Source organism: Gavialis gangeticus, unplaced genomic scaffold, assembly GCF_001723915.1.
Source record: "Gavialis gangeticus isolate Ggan-Ray unplaced genomic scaffold, GavGan_comp1, whole genome shotgun sequence".
NCBI classification, from domain to species: Eukaryota; Metazoa; Chordata; order Crocodylia; family Gavialidae; genus Gavialis; species Gavialis gangeticus.
In genome coordinates this window covers 8,192,074-8,207,864 of record NW_017729025.1, presented here as the reverse complement: position 1 = coordinate 8,207,864, position 15,791 = coordinate 8,192,074, and the positions used below count along the sequence as shown (strand labels likewise).

Sequence of the window (15,791 nt, the reverse complement as noted above, 5' to 3'; positions counted from 1 at the left end):
TCAAACAGGGGAAGGGGGTGGGGGGACCTTTTGGGGGCAGTAGAGAGCTGCCCTGCAGCACCAGGGACAATGCCTGTGCTCGAAGGGTTGGGAATGAGAGGCACTGGCAGGGCTGTGGGGAGCGGAGGGCTGCGGGTCAGGAGTGAGGGGCACCGGCAGGGCTAAAGGGGCTGTGGCTTGGGAGTGAGGGGCACAAGCAGCACCAGGGGGCTGCGAGTCAGGAGTGAGGAGAATCAGCAGGGACAGGGAGGCTGCAGGCTGTGAGTGAGGGGTGCCAGCATGGCTGGGGGGTACTGTTGGTCAGGAGAGTGAGGGGCAGCAACAGGGCTGGGGGGGAGAGGGGGGCTGTGGCTTGGAAGCAAGGGGCAGGGGCAGAGCACGGGCGTATCACTGCCCTTCCACAGTCATATTACCACCCCTCACAGGTCCTCTTTTTTGAAACTGGAAATATGGTAATCCTACCTACAGGGGTACTGATCTTCCTCCAAGGTCACACTGAGTTGAAATCCAAACTTTAATCCAGGGTAGAGTGATTCCAATCACTAACTTGAATTGGGATTTCAGGCAGCAAGCAAAAGAAACGCTAATTTAAATCATCCCATTTCAACCCTGTTTTGCATTTTTATTTTACAGTTATTTTCCTGAAGAAAGGCTGATTCTAATTGGTGGATATATTAAGACATGTAAACTTGCAAAGTAAAACACAACCTATAAAATGCATTATATATTACAATACTTCTTTTTGCTGACGAGAAAGACACAGTATAAACATGCATTTCGGTAATTCTGTAATTTAAAATGCATTTATTTAGAACCTTAATTATATGTTACCAGGTTTGAATATGGTGAATGACAGTTCTAATTTATTAGATTAATTTTCTGATTTATGCCAAACTGCTTTTGGATGGTAATTTGAATTCTATTAAAATGCACAAACAAAACATTTTTAAATTGCTTCAATTAGGTAGATAACAACTATGGTACAAGTGCAGAATATACAAGACAAGGGGCCCAAATATTTTGCAATTAAAAATAGCTAATTTATTGAACAAAAGAAGTATTATTTACAGCTAAATATGTTGAACTGTCTCTGAACATCACATCCTTCAAGATTATTCAGTTGGTAGATCTCAAATTCTCACACCTTGTTTTCTTTTACCCAGATTGGAAGAGGAAAAACAGGTTTTCCTTCTTTGAATGAATGAGTTGTTCAACTAAGGTGAAACAAAGAATATACTCTCCCTGCACCTATGGATACAGCTGCAACAGAGAGATGCAGCAGTGGTTTCATCTGTGTTTAGGTGCTTTGCCAGATGAGTGACTTCTCACCCAGTTCAGGGGCATAGCTGTCTTTAAAACATGAGCACCAAATCTGTATTACTCAACTCTTTAAGTGTAATAATTATTTAATTTCAGTGTTTGAAAAGGAGCTATCATTTAATGATTTAATTCATTATCATTAAGTAAAGATAATTATATAACTTATATACTTTAATTATAATGTATCATTATATAATTATTGTTTCAGGGTTAATAATTTAGAAGAAATTTAAAAGCTACTACAACATTTTATAGAAGCAGGACATTGGCTACCGTGCTTCCCCTGTTTGACCTGTGGCAGGTTCGGGTGCCAGGTCTACGTTGTGTCAGGGTTGACTGCTGTCTTATGTAGAGTTTAGATTATTGGTTGTATGGGATGGTTTGGATAGGGATGATCCTGCATTAGGCACTGGGTTGAACTAAATGCCCTCTGGAGGTCCCTTCCAGCCTGACTTCTTCATAACTATGACATTATGGAAATTTAGGCTTCAGCATTTAAACAGCTTTACTTTTAAAATGAAACATATATTTTAAATTGATTGCCTTTTTTTTTTTTTTTAATATCTACCATCGTTTACTCCACTTCGTTTGATCACTCCCCTTGCTTTGTGCTTGGCAGACCCTAGAAGCTTCTCCAGGAAATGAAGGACCTTTGCCCCTGAAGAAGTCACCCCAAACTAACATAACTGGATGATCTGCCATCCTCATCCACAGAGGACTATGACTGATTTCTCAATACATCTAAACTTCTGCTTTTTCTTAAGCAGCTGTGTAGATTTTCCACAGACCAGACTTCTTGAGCTAGATACCATGGACGAATGTGGTTGAGAAGGTTGGAAGAAATAATTAAAACTTGTCTGAAGCACTTGGCTGAGTTTACCTGCTTTTCTGTTTTGATTGCTTTTCTTTCCCCTGTCTTTCCCTCTGTTCTAAAAGATTGATCGGGACTTAGCCTGAGGATTATCCATCACCATTTCCTTCACTGTGGAAAATCCCACTGAGTTGACTATGTATGGAAGCTCTCAATCAAAGAAGCAATGAACTACCATACCTGTACACTTCACCCCAACCCAGAGCTACTGTGTGTAAGGAACTGTTTCAGGGTATGGACAAAAGTACTTCTTAACCAGTTTAAAAGGGGATGAGTAGCAGCTACTTGGAAGCATGCATCAGATATGATTTAAGTGTTGTGCTCATGTGAGCTTGTAGGAATACCAGTTAGCTAAATTACCCTAACTTTGACACTGAATAAGGCAGGGCCAAAGTCAGTATGGTTCTGCTACACTTTTGTCAACAATTTATATCAGCATCCTTTGATAAGGATACAATAGTTATGTCTATCTATACCAAGGGAGGGCAAAATGCGGCCCCGGGGGCCGGACACGGCCTGCAAAGCCATTCTATCTGGCCCGCAGGGCTCCTAAAAAAAATTAGAAAATTAATATTTATCCACCCTGAGCTGCCTGTCATGTGGCCCTCGATGACTTGCCAAAACTCAGTAAACCACCCTCTGCCCAAAATAATTGCCTGCCCCTGATCTATACACTCAGTTGCTTTCTTCCCTCGGTCCTTGGTTTCTTTCCTGCAAAGAGTCCCATTGCAATGGAGGCTCTGTGATGTGTGCACCTGCCTAGGGGGAAAGCAGCAGACCATAAAACTATTTCACACAAAGATACCAGAACTGGCCCTTTTATCCTCACCAACAGCCAACATAAAAAAGCAGTTCCACAAGCCAAGAACGGATTACAGCCACACTCTCAAAAACACAACTCATCATCACAACTGGTGACACAAAATAGACTGTTTCACAAAGTATCCCCAAAAAATACATGTTCCAAGTTTACTCAAGATGAAGAAAGATACTTTACAAATCAATGCTGCCCAGGCACCAACCACCAGAGCACAGGGCTTTCATAAAAACCCCATTTCAACCTCACTGCCCCATTTTCAAATGAAAATTCAAGTGTGTGCGACGCAATGAATGAAGGCATGCATGGGAGACTAGCAGGGAATAAAGGAAGGCATTTTAAAGTCAATATTACCCAATAAACCTGAGCCAAGGAACGAAAGAAAAAGGGAGCACCCTGCACTACAGATGCCATTTGCCCTCACTTGGGCAGCTTTTGGAGCTGGTGGAATACAAGCTTGCTGCAGGGCTTTGCAACCACAGCCGCCCTCTCATACATGCATCAGGATGATGCAGTGTACTGTTTCCTCACTTATTCGCTCAGGACTTTTGTGCCTTGTAGCAGGCTTACTGATGCCCGAAGAGCAACTGGAGCAGCTGCTCCAAGCACCCCCTTTCCTCTCACAAACAACACACCCATCATGGAAGCCCACAGTCTAGGAATCAGTCAAAGCTCAAAGCATGGGCGCACACAAATTGTGCGGGGGGGGGGGCCATTGGGATGGCAAAGTGATAGAATAAGGAGTAATTTCTGCATATGCACAATGCTTCTGCAGTCAAACTGCTTGCCAGCTTATCCAAAGCCCCAGAAGCTCCCCTCTTCAAACAATCCCACCTCACTCTCAGTCACCCCCTGCCCCAATCCAGTGTTTTGGGCCTGGTCTAAATGCAAGCTCTCGGAGGCACAGAAGGTGCCTCAGTGTGTTTTTTAAAGTGTTGTATTAACTTACAGAGCTATCTAATTTTTTGCAACTATTAATTTCCTTTCATAAACATGCAACTGAAAAGCAGAAGTATCAGAGCTCAAAGTGGAGCTGTTGACATTTGCATGGAGACCTGCCCGAGAGACAGAGGTTTCACCTTCCAGCAGAATCATCACATCCTGCCCAGTTACAGACCCTGATCTCTTCTAAGTTATCTGCTGGAGCAGGTATTTGGCCTGTATCAACACACTTAATGCAGCCTAAGAAACTGTCCCCCTCCCTGCTCCCCAAAGCGGAAAGGATCATAGATGCTCTGTTAACATAAAAAGTCCATTGAATTTAGATCCTTTATACCAGGGTCCACAAAGCATGGCCCGTGGGCACTTGCAACCCAGAAAGCATTGGTATGTGTCCTGCAAAGGGCTGAGGCCAGATTATTAAGAGAAAAAAAGTCAGCTGCATAATTCTCATTCAAGCTTAATTTAGAAACAATGCTAGATTCTCCTTATTGCAACTCTGCACAAGGTGTATAATGCAACATCTACAGAAGGTATGGCATCCCATTTGAAGGATCATCTTATGTGGCTCCAGTGTGTTATCCTACCCACTTAATGGCCCTTCACAAACAAAACTTCGGGAACTCCTGGTTTCTACTGTGTTTCTCTTAGCTTCTCAACTGTTTAATAAAATGAGAGTTTAGACTTAAATTACTTCTTCACTCCCTAAAAAATTGCATTCATAGCGTTCCGCATTCTCAGTTTTTACCAATTTTCACTGATAAATTCCCTAATTTTTTTTAAGTCATTCGGTTTTTACTGATTTACACTATTTTTCACTTCAAATCCCTATTAACCGGCACACGTGGGGAATGGCCCATTCCCCACTCATGCCAGTTAACAGGGATTTGAACTGAAAAATGGGTGGTGCCAGTAAGTTGAAAGTGCACCTGTGCTGGTTACCTGAGGCACAGGTTTCAGGCCAGACACAGTGGGGAGGTGGTAGCGACAGCCGCATGAGGAACGGGGGCGGGGGTGGCCACATGGGGGCCAGAGGAGGGTGGCAAGAGATGCTGCCTGGGGACACAAGTCTCCCAGCTCTGACCCCAGGAGGGATGGGATGGGCCACAGAAACTGGTGCCGGGGTGAGTGGGTCCAAGCTGCACCCGGAGGCTCCGGCTTCGGCCCTGCCCCGGGCGCTGGGAGCCCAGTGCTCCCACCAGCCCCAGTGGCAGCAGGCTACAGAGTGCTGGGAAGAGCCCAGTGCCACTGCCGGCACTAGCCGACAGCAGCAGCCTGCTCTCGTGCAGATCCGGGGGCATAGCCCCCCTGGGAAGAGCCTGGCGCAGCCCCACAGCCCTCCCTGGGGGCACGTAGCAGCAAGAGCCGCACTCCCCTGCCCTGCACCCACTGACAGCTCTCCCCGCTTTGCTCCCTGCCGCAGCACTGGGAGCAGCCGATGGACTGCACCGCGCCCCTCCCCCACCCCTTCCCTAGTCCCAGCCTTGCTCCCTCCCTCACATTTTTCCCTGCTTTAAACCAATTTTTTCCATTTCCTCCTTTTATCCTGATTTCATCCCAGTTTCTACATTTCAAAGATAAACCCTGAAAAATTTCCAATTATTTTTTTTTTTTTTAAATAAGAACCAAGAATGAAGAACACTATGCATCCTGCATATACATGTGATAAATCAGACTCTTTTCCCTTAGTCCACAGTGGACCTCAAACATCTGCAGAATACTTCAACTATAGCCGACTCAAAACCCGCCTCAAATGTAACAGACGTTTTGAGTGGCATACTGTACACCAAAAGCCATCATTTCCCATTCCCAGGACTGAAGTTCTATTCAACCGATATGAAAAAATAAAGTATGCTAATCTAATTAGGCATAACTGCCTTGACTGCTTCCCCCACCGAGCACTCCCTGAATTAGGAGGGATTTTCAAAGCATCACAGCAGTGCTTTTGCCACACATCTTCCATTAAGATGAATAGTTAAAATCCCTGCACTGCTTTGCAAATCTCCACCATTATATTTGGGGTACAATCATGCAAGTCTGCCTGTTAAACAGCCAGCTGGAGGGTTGGTGTAGCACACCCCTGCTTTAATGTAATAACAGTGATCAGGAAGCAAAGTGGGCTCACAGATGGCTGAGAACAGAACAAAAAAAATAGAGCTTCAGGGCCTGCTCCATCATGGTAAAAAAAGGTCTGTTCTGTAAACCTGATTCTCCACCTTCCTTGCATCTGAATTCTGAAGTTAAACCATACAATATAGTTCACTGCATTCTAGTCTTTTTTGAAGAGGTTTCTGGCAACCATGGTTACCAAAGAACATAAAAATCATTACTGCATCTTCCCTAGCTATGTAATTGGGATACTGCATTTATAGCTCAAAATAGTACATCAAGTCTCCTTCATGTTTTAATGCTGCAGATTTTCTGAGTGGGGAACAGTGACTTCTCTCAAAAAAGCTGGCTGCTCACCACCGATATATCCAGGTTACATCTTGAACACGCTATTTAATTACAGGTAAAAAGAAATGCTTGCTGCTTGAAGGCAGGTTTTCATGTTTTCTACTGCTGCAGAAGCTGGTGATACCAAATGTTGCATGGAAAAGATGGCAACATAAAATCAAATAAAAAAAAAGGAATGGAGTAACTAGAGATATTTAAAACATGTTACCCTTATTTATGTTATACTAATAGTATGCAATGCTTTCACGAACACTAGTCTCTTGGTCAGCAGAATCTATTGGGGTCACATGTGTGCCCAAAATACTCTTGTGCTCTTGTACCAAGGATGCAAACAGAAATGCAGAACCTACCATCCTCAGTTCCTCTTCTAATGGACAACTCATCTCCAAGAGCTCTGGTTTATTAGATGTGTCACCCTTCCCAAACCCTTATACAAATTCATCTTTGTTCTTCCAGAGCTTGCTTATTTTATATAGCCCTTTTTAGTGACTCACAAGTTGCCTGATATAAAAGTGGTGGATGCTTGGACTCAACCTTAAAAAGGCCTTGTAAAATAATGTCAAAGTAGCACCTCTTTGCAGGTTCCCACTGATGAACACCAAATGGCAATGGTCTGAGTAGAAACCCAAATAACTGTTTTGGAGATGGTAATAATGGGGTGCTTCCCAAGATAGCAACAAAGACTATCTGTGCCCCAGCAGGACAGGTTTTAATAAGATCTGGAGGATCTAAAGTAGCCCACAGGAGGAACTATCTAGATAACCTTAGTGTGGAAACAGTGACCTTTCCTCCTTTGGACAATCTTGAGAAAATTAAAGGTTTCATTTCTTATAAATAAAAGGCTAGGACCCTAGAAACAGAGGGTATGTAGTTTAGAGCCTTCACAATTAGAACAGGGGTTGGAGAAAAATATGGCTAAAATGTTTAAAATGAAATCTGTTACTATATTTGGCAAGAACTTCAGGTGTGGTTCAAGAGATGCAGCAGAAGCTGCTTTGGGGGTCTGTAACTCCCCAGCAGAAGTAACCACTACTAGACAGAAGGCTTTCAGTGATGAGTGTAGGACTCAGTAGGACTGAGTGTAGGACTCGGTATGACGCAGAAAGTCCAAATGGCAATCCATAAGGCTCACAACAGGTCCCACTGGGGAGCTGGCTCCACTACTGGTGGAAACACTCAGAAAAATCACAAGGAATCTGGGATATGGCAGAACAGAAAAACCTTCATAGCCTTATAGATTTACATTAATAACTGTAAAGGGTATCCTCACAGAGCTGGGCAAAAATCCAGAAGTCTTTACAGCAGTGATTATCAACCAGGATGCTGTGGGCTAGGGTCATCTGCTCCTCCGTCCCCACTGTCCTGTCCCTCTGCAAGGAGGAATGCACTGTAATAAGTAAATTCGTTTTTAAACGGGGTGCCACTCACAGGAGTTATGGAGGGGTGACTTGAGTCTAAAAAGTTTGAGAACCGCTGCTTTAGAGGGATGCTAGATAATCTGAAATAGTGGACTTTATACTTAAACAATCCACAAGTGATGTTTTCCATACCCAACCAGAAATCTTTTCCATTTTGCCACATAAGTTTGTCCAGAGGCCTCTTTCCTGCTATTTGTTATAACCCTCTGTACATCTGTGGAACATGACCTCTTTACTTCTAAACATCCACCCAGATGAGATGCTCTCAGGTGCAACAAAGTGGCTTTGAATGAAGGACAGTTCTCTTGTAAAACCATCACTCTGAAATTGGGGACACTGGTTTCAGAAACAGCTCAATAACTGCATCAACACTGGATGCCTGCCAGAACTGCCTGATCTTTCCGAGTACCCTTTGGACTAGTGCAAGCAGCGCACAAATCCAGCAGAGAAGTTCTCAATCTGTCCTGGGATAGAGGTTTTGGCTATCTGGGAGTCTCACACAGCTCTTGTGAACTCCATCCATTGTGCTGGTGCTAAAATAAACTCTTCTTTAAATCCCCTGGTCTAAGAAACAAACAGATGAAGACTGTGATAGATTTCTGTACAATAAGCAAAGAGTTTTCTCTAACAAGACAATCAGGAAGCAACAGAAATTTATCCAGTCTTCTTAAATGAGCAGCTACTACAGCTAAGACTGGTGAAACCCTCTGTGCTGTAGAGGTGCAAAACAGTAGAACTTCATTGTGGTAGTGTTTTAACTTAGTAGGAAGCTTAAATATTTCTTGTGAGCCAGAAGTATGAGAAGAAAAAGCCGGTATACCACAGGTCAAGAGCCACAAAGCAATCTTCCTGGCCTAGAGAGATGTAGCATGCTAACATGACCATTCTGAATTTTAGCCAACATCCTAAAGTCCTGATGACAGGAAGATGCTAACAGGAAAAACATTTACTAGGGAAGAAAAAATATACTAAAAATTTCCCAAATAACTCTGAAGTCTCTCAGAAAGCGGCTATGAACAGGCAACTACCTAATCTGACTGCTGCTAACATGTACATCTCCTGACTATCAGAAAAAAGGTGGAATAGCTTCAGGGAACCAAGAGCTGAATCTCTAAGCCATGGTCATCAGGAAGAAATTGAGTGGCAGATCCCACACCATCCTGTACAGTCTCAGCCTTGGAGCACAAGGGTTCCTGCATGACAACAACGGATGCTGCTGAACAAAACACTTTGATTTTGATTGATGTGCAGGGGTAGGAATGTACATGTATGACAATCAGATTACCTGATGTCTGCCTGAATGTATTAGTGGAAGGATGGGAGCGTCTGATAAAGAACACCACAGCCCAAATTCTATGCTGATACGAACTTTACTAGCCAACTGCCCATCAAGAATGAATGGGGGGTGGGGAGGGATGGAGCCCCATGCCTCCCACCCCATCCAGGCCCTCTCCCCACTTCCCTCCTGCTGCTTGGGGTCCGGGCCCACTCCTGCTTTCCCCGCTACAGCAGCAGGGGAGGAGCAGACCCAGGCCCGATGCAGAAGAGGCCTGGGCCTGAGGGTGGGGAAAGCAGAGGGCAGCAGGGGGACAGGAGGAGAGGGCTCAGCTGGATGCAGGAGAGAAGGGTGGGGGAGGAGTGGGCCTGGGCCTGAAGGGGGGAGGAGGCCCACTCCTCCCGTGGGGCCAGGCCCACTGCTCCTCCACACCCCCCAAGGCCGATTCTCCTTCACACCCCCCACCCACATCGGACCCAGGCCCGGGCCTGATCCCCACCTCCAGCAGCCACATCAGCCCTGGCCTGCTTCTGCCCTCCCCGCTGCCGCCGTGGGCCCACTCCCCACAACCCCCAGTGCCAGGCCTGGGCCCACTCCCTCCTTCCGCTTAGGGCCCGGGACTGCTGCCCCAGTCCCCACAGCAGCAGCACAGGGAGGGCAGGTGTGTGTGCAGGCCCGCTCCTGCCTTTCCCGCGACTATAGCCAGACCGGGCCTGCTACCGACCCACGCCGGGGCTGGGGCTGCTCCCCCCCCCGCTGCCAATTGGGGTCTGGGCCCACTCCGCCAGGCAGCGCCACTGGGTCCAAGGAGTAGAGTTGGGGGGGTGAAAACAGCTCCTTTCCACCCCCAGCGTCAGGCCTGCTCCTCTTCCCACTGCCACCACATCAGGCCTGCAGGCGGTGATGACAGAAGGCTGGTGGCCTCACCCCCCACATGGCGTCCCAACCCCACTCCCCCGTGTGCTGCCACTGCTGCCATTACCTCCAAGGAGCAAAGGGGGGGGGGGGGAAGGGAGGCAGCTCTGGTGGCCTCTCCCCTCCCTCCATCATCACCATCTGCAGGGAGCAGCCCCCCTATTCCATCTGCTCTGATGCCGCTGCCTCCAGGTAGTAGCGCTGGGGGCCAAGGACAGCTGTGCTGGCCTCACCCCCTCTGCGCCCTCCCCTGTGTCCCCACCATCCCGGCAGCGCGCTGCCCCCTGTTGGAACGCTTCTTCATGCTCTGATTGGATGTTTGTCAGCCAATCAGAGCGCAAATAAAACATTATGGACAGACACAGACAGACAGACTTAGGCTTTTATAATATTAGAATTACACCATTTTTGACCTACTGTACAAAACGGAGTATTTTGAAAACTGCATATGCTGAGCATCACAATCTATGGTGCCAGCGTGCTTTTAGAATAAGGGCCTAAACACAAAATGAGTTGCAGGTACTCAAGCACACTCTGACTTAAGCGGGCAGTAAGTGCTCAGCTGCTCTGAGAACGATACTCACTAAGCAGGCCTGACTTGACTGGCCCAGGATTCTATTTTTTATGGAAACTTCAAAAAAGAATGACATACAACTTAAAGCCTGGTCTTTAAAACAGAGCAGCTTCTACTACCCACATCCAGATGAGTGCGGGTGTGTGGTACGTGGTGGTGCAGACCCATCTATGGTGCCACACACGGCACATGCAGGAGTTCCCTGGGCTGCTACTTCACAACACAGGGGGTTTCTTTGACCCTGGGTGATCCCAGGGTCAAAAAAACCCAAACCTATGCCAAAAAAAAGCAGGGCAGTGCACATGGTAGCAGCGTGTGCTATCCCAAACAGGAGCGTGGCTGGCCAGAGCCACACTCCAGCTGCCAGCCAGGCTTCCTGCTGCAGGAGATGCAGCTACAGCTCCCAGAGACCCCCAGGTAAGGCTGCTGGGGCCAGCACAGTTGCTGGCCCCAGCCTCCCCTACCCCACCGGGGGTAACCTGCCACGCACATGCAGCACAGGCGTTCCCTGGGGACAAGCAAAAGCGGCACAAGGTGTGCCATTGCTACTTGTCCCCAGGGAAATGCATGTTCCCACTTGTCTGGACGCACCCACAGAGCTACCTTCAACGTTTTGTATTTTCCCTGCACCAGCAGAGATCAGTGACACAACAGCATGGCTTGCTCCTGTGTTGGTGTGATTAACTGATGCAGGAGTGAAAAAACAAAACAAAACAAACAAACAAGTTTGAGAAGGTAAAATGGAGGAGGAGCTGAGTTTCCCTGCCCCCGATAACTTTAATAAGAATTTGCAAATTCAGCCCACCAAGGGTTTCTGTTAGCAACGGAGATGAAATCTGTCTTTAATTTAAAAAAAACAAACTATGACATTGTTTTCTCAAGGAAAATGGCTAAAAAGTCAGCTTGAGAATTGCTGCATATTATTGCTGTATTATGACCTCTGCAGAGACTGACTTTAGCCATCCATCACTCAGAAGCAGCACACAGGAGTCAAACTCTGAATAACCATTGTTTCAGTTCAGACAACTAACCAAAATCAGAAATGACTGGTTTGGATCTCCTGTTTGTCTGTCTGTTTTTCCCTGCCAACACTAAAAGTTAAGGCACTTCATTGTAGGCACTTGTCATAGGACCTAAAAGAACAAAGGGCTGAGGTTGGGAAGGGGAAAAAGGAAATGGTGGTCTGTCCTGGTCTTCTTCTGTCCAAAAACCCAGTGGATCAGGCACTCAACCATGAAGCAGAAGAGCCAGGTTCAATAACCCGCCATTATGCACTACTTAAGTGAATACTCTAGCCCCCAGGGGACAGGATGCAGGTCTCCCTCAATTTGTGTTTTTGGAAAAATTCAGAATCACTGAAAAAAAAAAAAATAGCCCTAACAGGATTTCCCAATAAAATATAATTTGTTTGCTTATGTTATCTACCATAACATATGTTTTCTAGTCCTTCTGGCATACCATACCTATGATGTGTATAATAATCTCTATTTCACTGCCTTAGTTTCTTTGAGCTATGAACCCAAGCAGATACACAAACTGCAAAGAATGGGTCAGTACCAGTACAGAACAATCCCAGGAAACATGTAGGATGCACAAAAAGTTGTTTAGAGATTCACCAAGTGGCACCCCGTACTAAATCAATGCCACAGGATGGCATAAGGAGATGTGGTGCTAGAAGCATATTTTCAGTGAAATGTGAACCAAACCACATGTGGTTGTTAAAGATCCCAAAGACATTTAGTAATAAGGAAGGTGGTTACCTGGGCTGGAACTTGGCCAGGACACAGAGGTCATTAGTTTCTGCTCACTGTACTTCTTGTTTATACAGTGCTTTATGTGAAAGGCACTAGTACTGCAAGATGGGCAAGCAGGAATTTTGCCAGGAAACCAGAACCAACATCTATCCCAACTGTTTGAAGAGTGTTATGGGCTCTTTAGATGAACAACAGCATATTAAGGATTTGCAGAGCTAGGACAAAATTATGTCATCACAACATTTTTCAATCGCCACTGAACATCCAGACTCCTCACTGCTACCTCTTTATAAGGCTTGCAATTTAGGTAAAGCACTGTAGCAAGAAAGATGTTAACCAGATTATAATTTTGTTAACAGTGCTATTCTTTGTAAGCAGGTACATTCCTAACAGAGATAATAGAGACAAGGATTCTCAGTTGGTCTAATAAAAGGTATCATCTCTGAACCAAGAGTTTGACATCTTTGCATATCTTTTTGTCTTAGACCAACACGGCTACCAAATACATCCCTAACAGAGATAAGGCAATTAGCGTATTGATATTTTTTATGAAAGGGATCTCTCTAAGGCAAGCAGATCCAAACTTTTTTTTTTCTTTTTTTTTTTTTTTTTTTTTTTTTTTTTTACATACATTGTAAGCCGACAAGAAAATAAGTTATTTATAGCCATCACTCCCCCACCCTGAAATGTATTTTGGAAGAGAAAAATATTAAATCCGTGCCAACAACTCACTGCTCAAGAGCAATGCTACAATAAACCATTGTACACCATGCGATGAAGGGAGAAAATAAAACCAATCACTGAAATAGATCTCAATGTTAAGCTTCCAAACATTAGTTATCAACAGCAAAAGAAAATTTTAAATACATGTTCAATATGCTGCTACAATGTAAGAGTGAACACAGACTGGCTTAAACCCCTCCTCCACGTGCTAAAATCAGGCTAAAAAATCTGCTAAATTCCTAAAAAGGATTTCTAGGCATGAACCTACTATCACCAAGAAGCCTTTGAGAAAAAATGCAGACCAACCACCAACAAAGAAAAACAGCTGCTAGCCTTAGGCATCCTTTAGCACCAATGTGCTAGACTCATATGGCAAGAGACAGAGCAAAGATTGTTTGAAAAAGTGAGGAAAAATACCTGCATTGTTCCGATTATAAAATCGATGCTACATACAAGTCAACTCCATATTTCCAGGTTTCATTTTAGGAAAAGCAGGGGTTTTTTTCCCTGAATAACTACAAACAGCTACAGATAAAGACCTTGAACAGGGTCTTGCCTTTACAAAACCTGGTTATCAAATAACCAAGAAAAAGACCCAAAGGGTTAAATGTACAAAAAATACTAAAAAGAATTCTAGGTCAGTATTTTTATTGCATCCATAAAAAAAATACTGGAAGTACCTAAGTCAAGACTGTTGAGGGCCTAAAAATAAATAGGCTTCATATACAAGTGCAAGAATTCTGGTTATTTTGGAGGGGAGGAAAAAAGGTTCCTAATCATTACAATACAGTAATTCTAATTTAATTCAATATTCTGAGGGCTCTAGATATTCCTGTCTACCCTCTAGCACACGAAACCAACTGACTGTTTAATAAGAGACAGTGCTCACAGACTGCCAACATCCCTTGGAGAGCACATGAGGCATCTGAGTACAACAGGCTCTCAGATCACAGCCGTACCATGAATGGAGAAAGGAACAGCTCTGATGGACACTGACAGTTTATACAATAATAATAATACTGTTATCTGCACAGTTTGTAACTATAACTAGGTAAGATCTAAAACAACTGTAACAAAGGTAAAAGGAAAATATTTCTGGGGTTTTTTTAAAATAAGTTTGCTGTAGGCATTCGATAGCACTACTTTGGGGTATGGTTTCTCCCTGTTTGCACCAGTCTATAAAGGAACACACAGAAAAACCAATGACCCAAGGACTTGAAACTCCCCGAGTTTCTATCAGTCGCAAGTGGCACCATGAACATAAAACAGGCGCCCAGGGTTTAACTTTGTTAGGTTACATGGCAGAGATCTTTTGGTTTTATCCCTGTGCGAGACCTTTGCAGGGAGAAATGGCTGTTCAATTTTCAAGCATCCAAAAAACCTAATGCTCATTCAAACAGGCTGCATTTTATCCCAGCAGTTTTTCCTGCCTACGTGCAGGGGGAGGCTGGACCTGCCTTCCAGCCCCTAACAACTCTGAAACTATCCTTTTTATATGCCTACGGTGAGAATGCCTAGAAAAAATGTTTGGCGGTCTTCAGCAAAGCTTTCTAGAAATACGTAGGATGCTGCTTGTATTCATGACAACTGCTTAATATCCCTGAGAGATCAAGTAAGCGATAGGAAGACTACACTAAAAAAAAAAGCAATGTCCTATGTTAGGTAACCACTTCCAAAGTGTCCTTAAAATTAACCCATACGTTTTTATTTAAGCTTAAGGTCAGAAATCCAATCTCCAGCAGAGGACCAGCTATTGTCATGCAATGCAGGAGCAAAAGGAGGTTTCGTTGCATGGTCTATGAATGAACGTATGATGACATGTTCCATCCTTGGCTTAATTACTTTCCACAACGGACCAAGGTAAAACACTCCAGCCTTTCCCCACACACTTAAGAGCTCAAGTCTGCCAGGTGAAGCTAAAAATCTTAAGTCCTATCCTAAGTCCTTCAGGCCCGTTCTGCAGGTTGCCAGGCCTCCTCGACATGCAATGGCTCCTCCGAAGTAAAAGCTCACCCCTTACACGTGAAGGTCCCAATACGTACCGTGCCAAATCCACTAAGCACACCTATTTAAAATCGCTGCGGTTGAAGGGGTTTCAGTAAAGCCTGCAAACAAACAGGGCTCTGGGTCCGTCCGGAGGATTCACAACGCTGACTGCGTCCCGATCTGAAACTCCACACCAGCTTTGGAGGGGCTGGCTAATCCGCTCCTGCCTCTCGCGTGCTATTATTAAACCCAGGGATCAATTCGCAGGCTCTTAAATCGGGGACGACAAACGACACGTTCTCCAAAACCAGGTACAACCTCCCCCCCCACCCCTGCCCCAAACTCTCTCCGAGAAAGGTGAGCATCGGTTCAGCATCAGAGAGACGAGCCTTTCTTCCCGCGCGGAGCCCTTGCGAACCAGACCGCGGCGGGGACTGGACAGGGTCCCACCGCGGCGGGATCTGGGGGGCGCGGGGGGAGGCGCCCTCACCTTGTAGACGTCGCCGTAGGTGCCGCTGCCCACCCGCTGGATCACCTCGTAGTCCTGCTGCGGGCTGCGCCGCATGATGTCCCCGCTCGGCCGCTCCATGTTGGAGCCGCTCCCTCTCTACGGCGAGGAGCTGCCGCCGGCGCCCATCCCCTGGCCTGCAACGCAAACAGCCGGGGGCCCGCACGTTAGTCCTGGCCGCAGCCACCTCCTCCCGGCCGCGCCCGGGTGGGCCCCGCCGCACTCCCCCGGCC

The 15,791-nt window shown here is 45.6% G+C and overlaps 1 protein-coding gene across 3 annotated transcripts in view; it reads right to left on the bottom strand.

The window, feature by feature from the left end:
* Positions 1 to 15,674, bottom strand: part of MAP4K5 (mitogen-activated protein kinase kinase kinase kinase 5) — a 137,242-nt gene extending 121,568 nt beyond the window's left edge. For 2 of the 3 annotated variants that reach the window (XM_019518364.1, XM_019518365.1), the window contains exon 1: positions 15,541 to 15,673. In XM_019518364.1, coding sequence (XP_019373909.1) covers positions 15,541 to 15,639 — 99 coding nt within the window. In that variant the 5' untranslated portion in view covers positions 15,640 to 15,673. Of the gene's footprint in view, positions 1 to 15,540 lie in introns of all 3 variants that reach the window. The other variant, XM_019518363.1, reaches the window with a different exon arrangement.
* Positions 15,675 to 15,791: the final 117 nt, after the last annotated feature.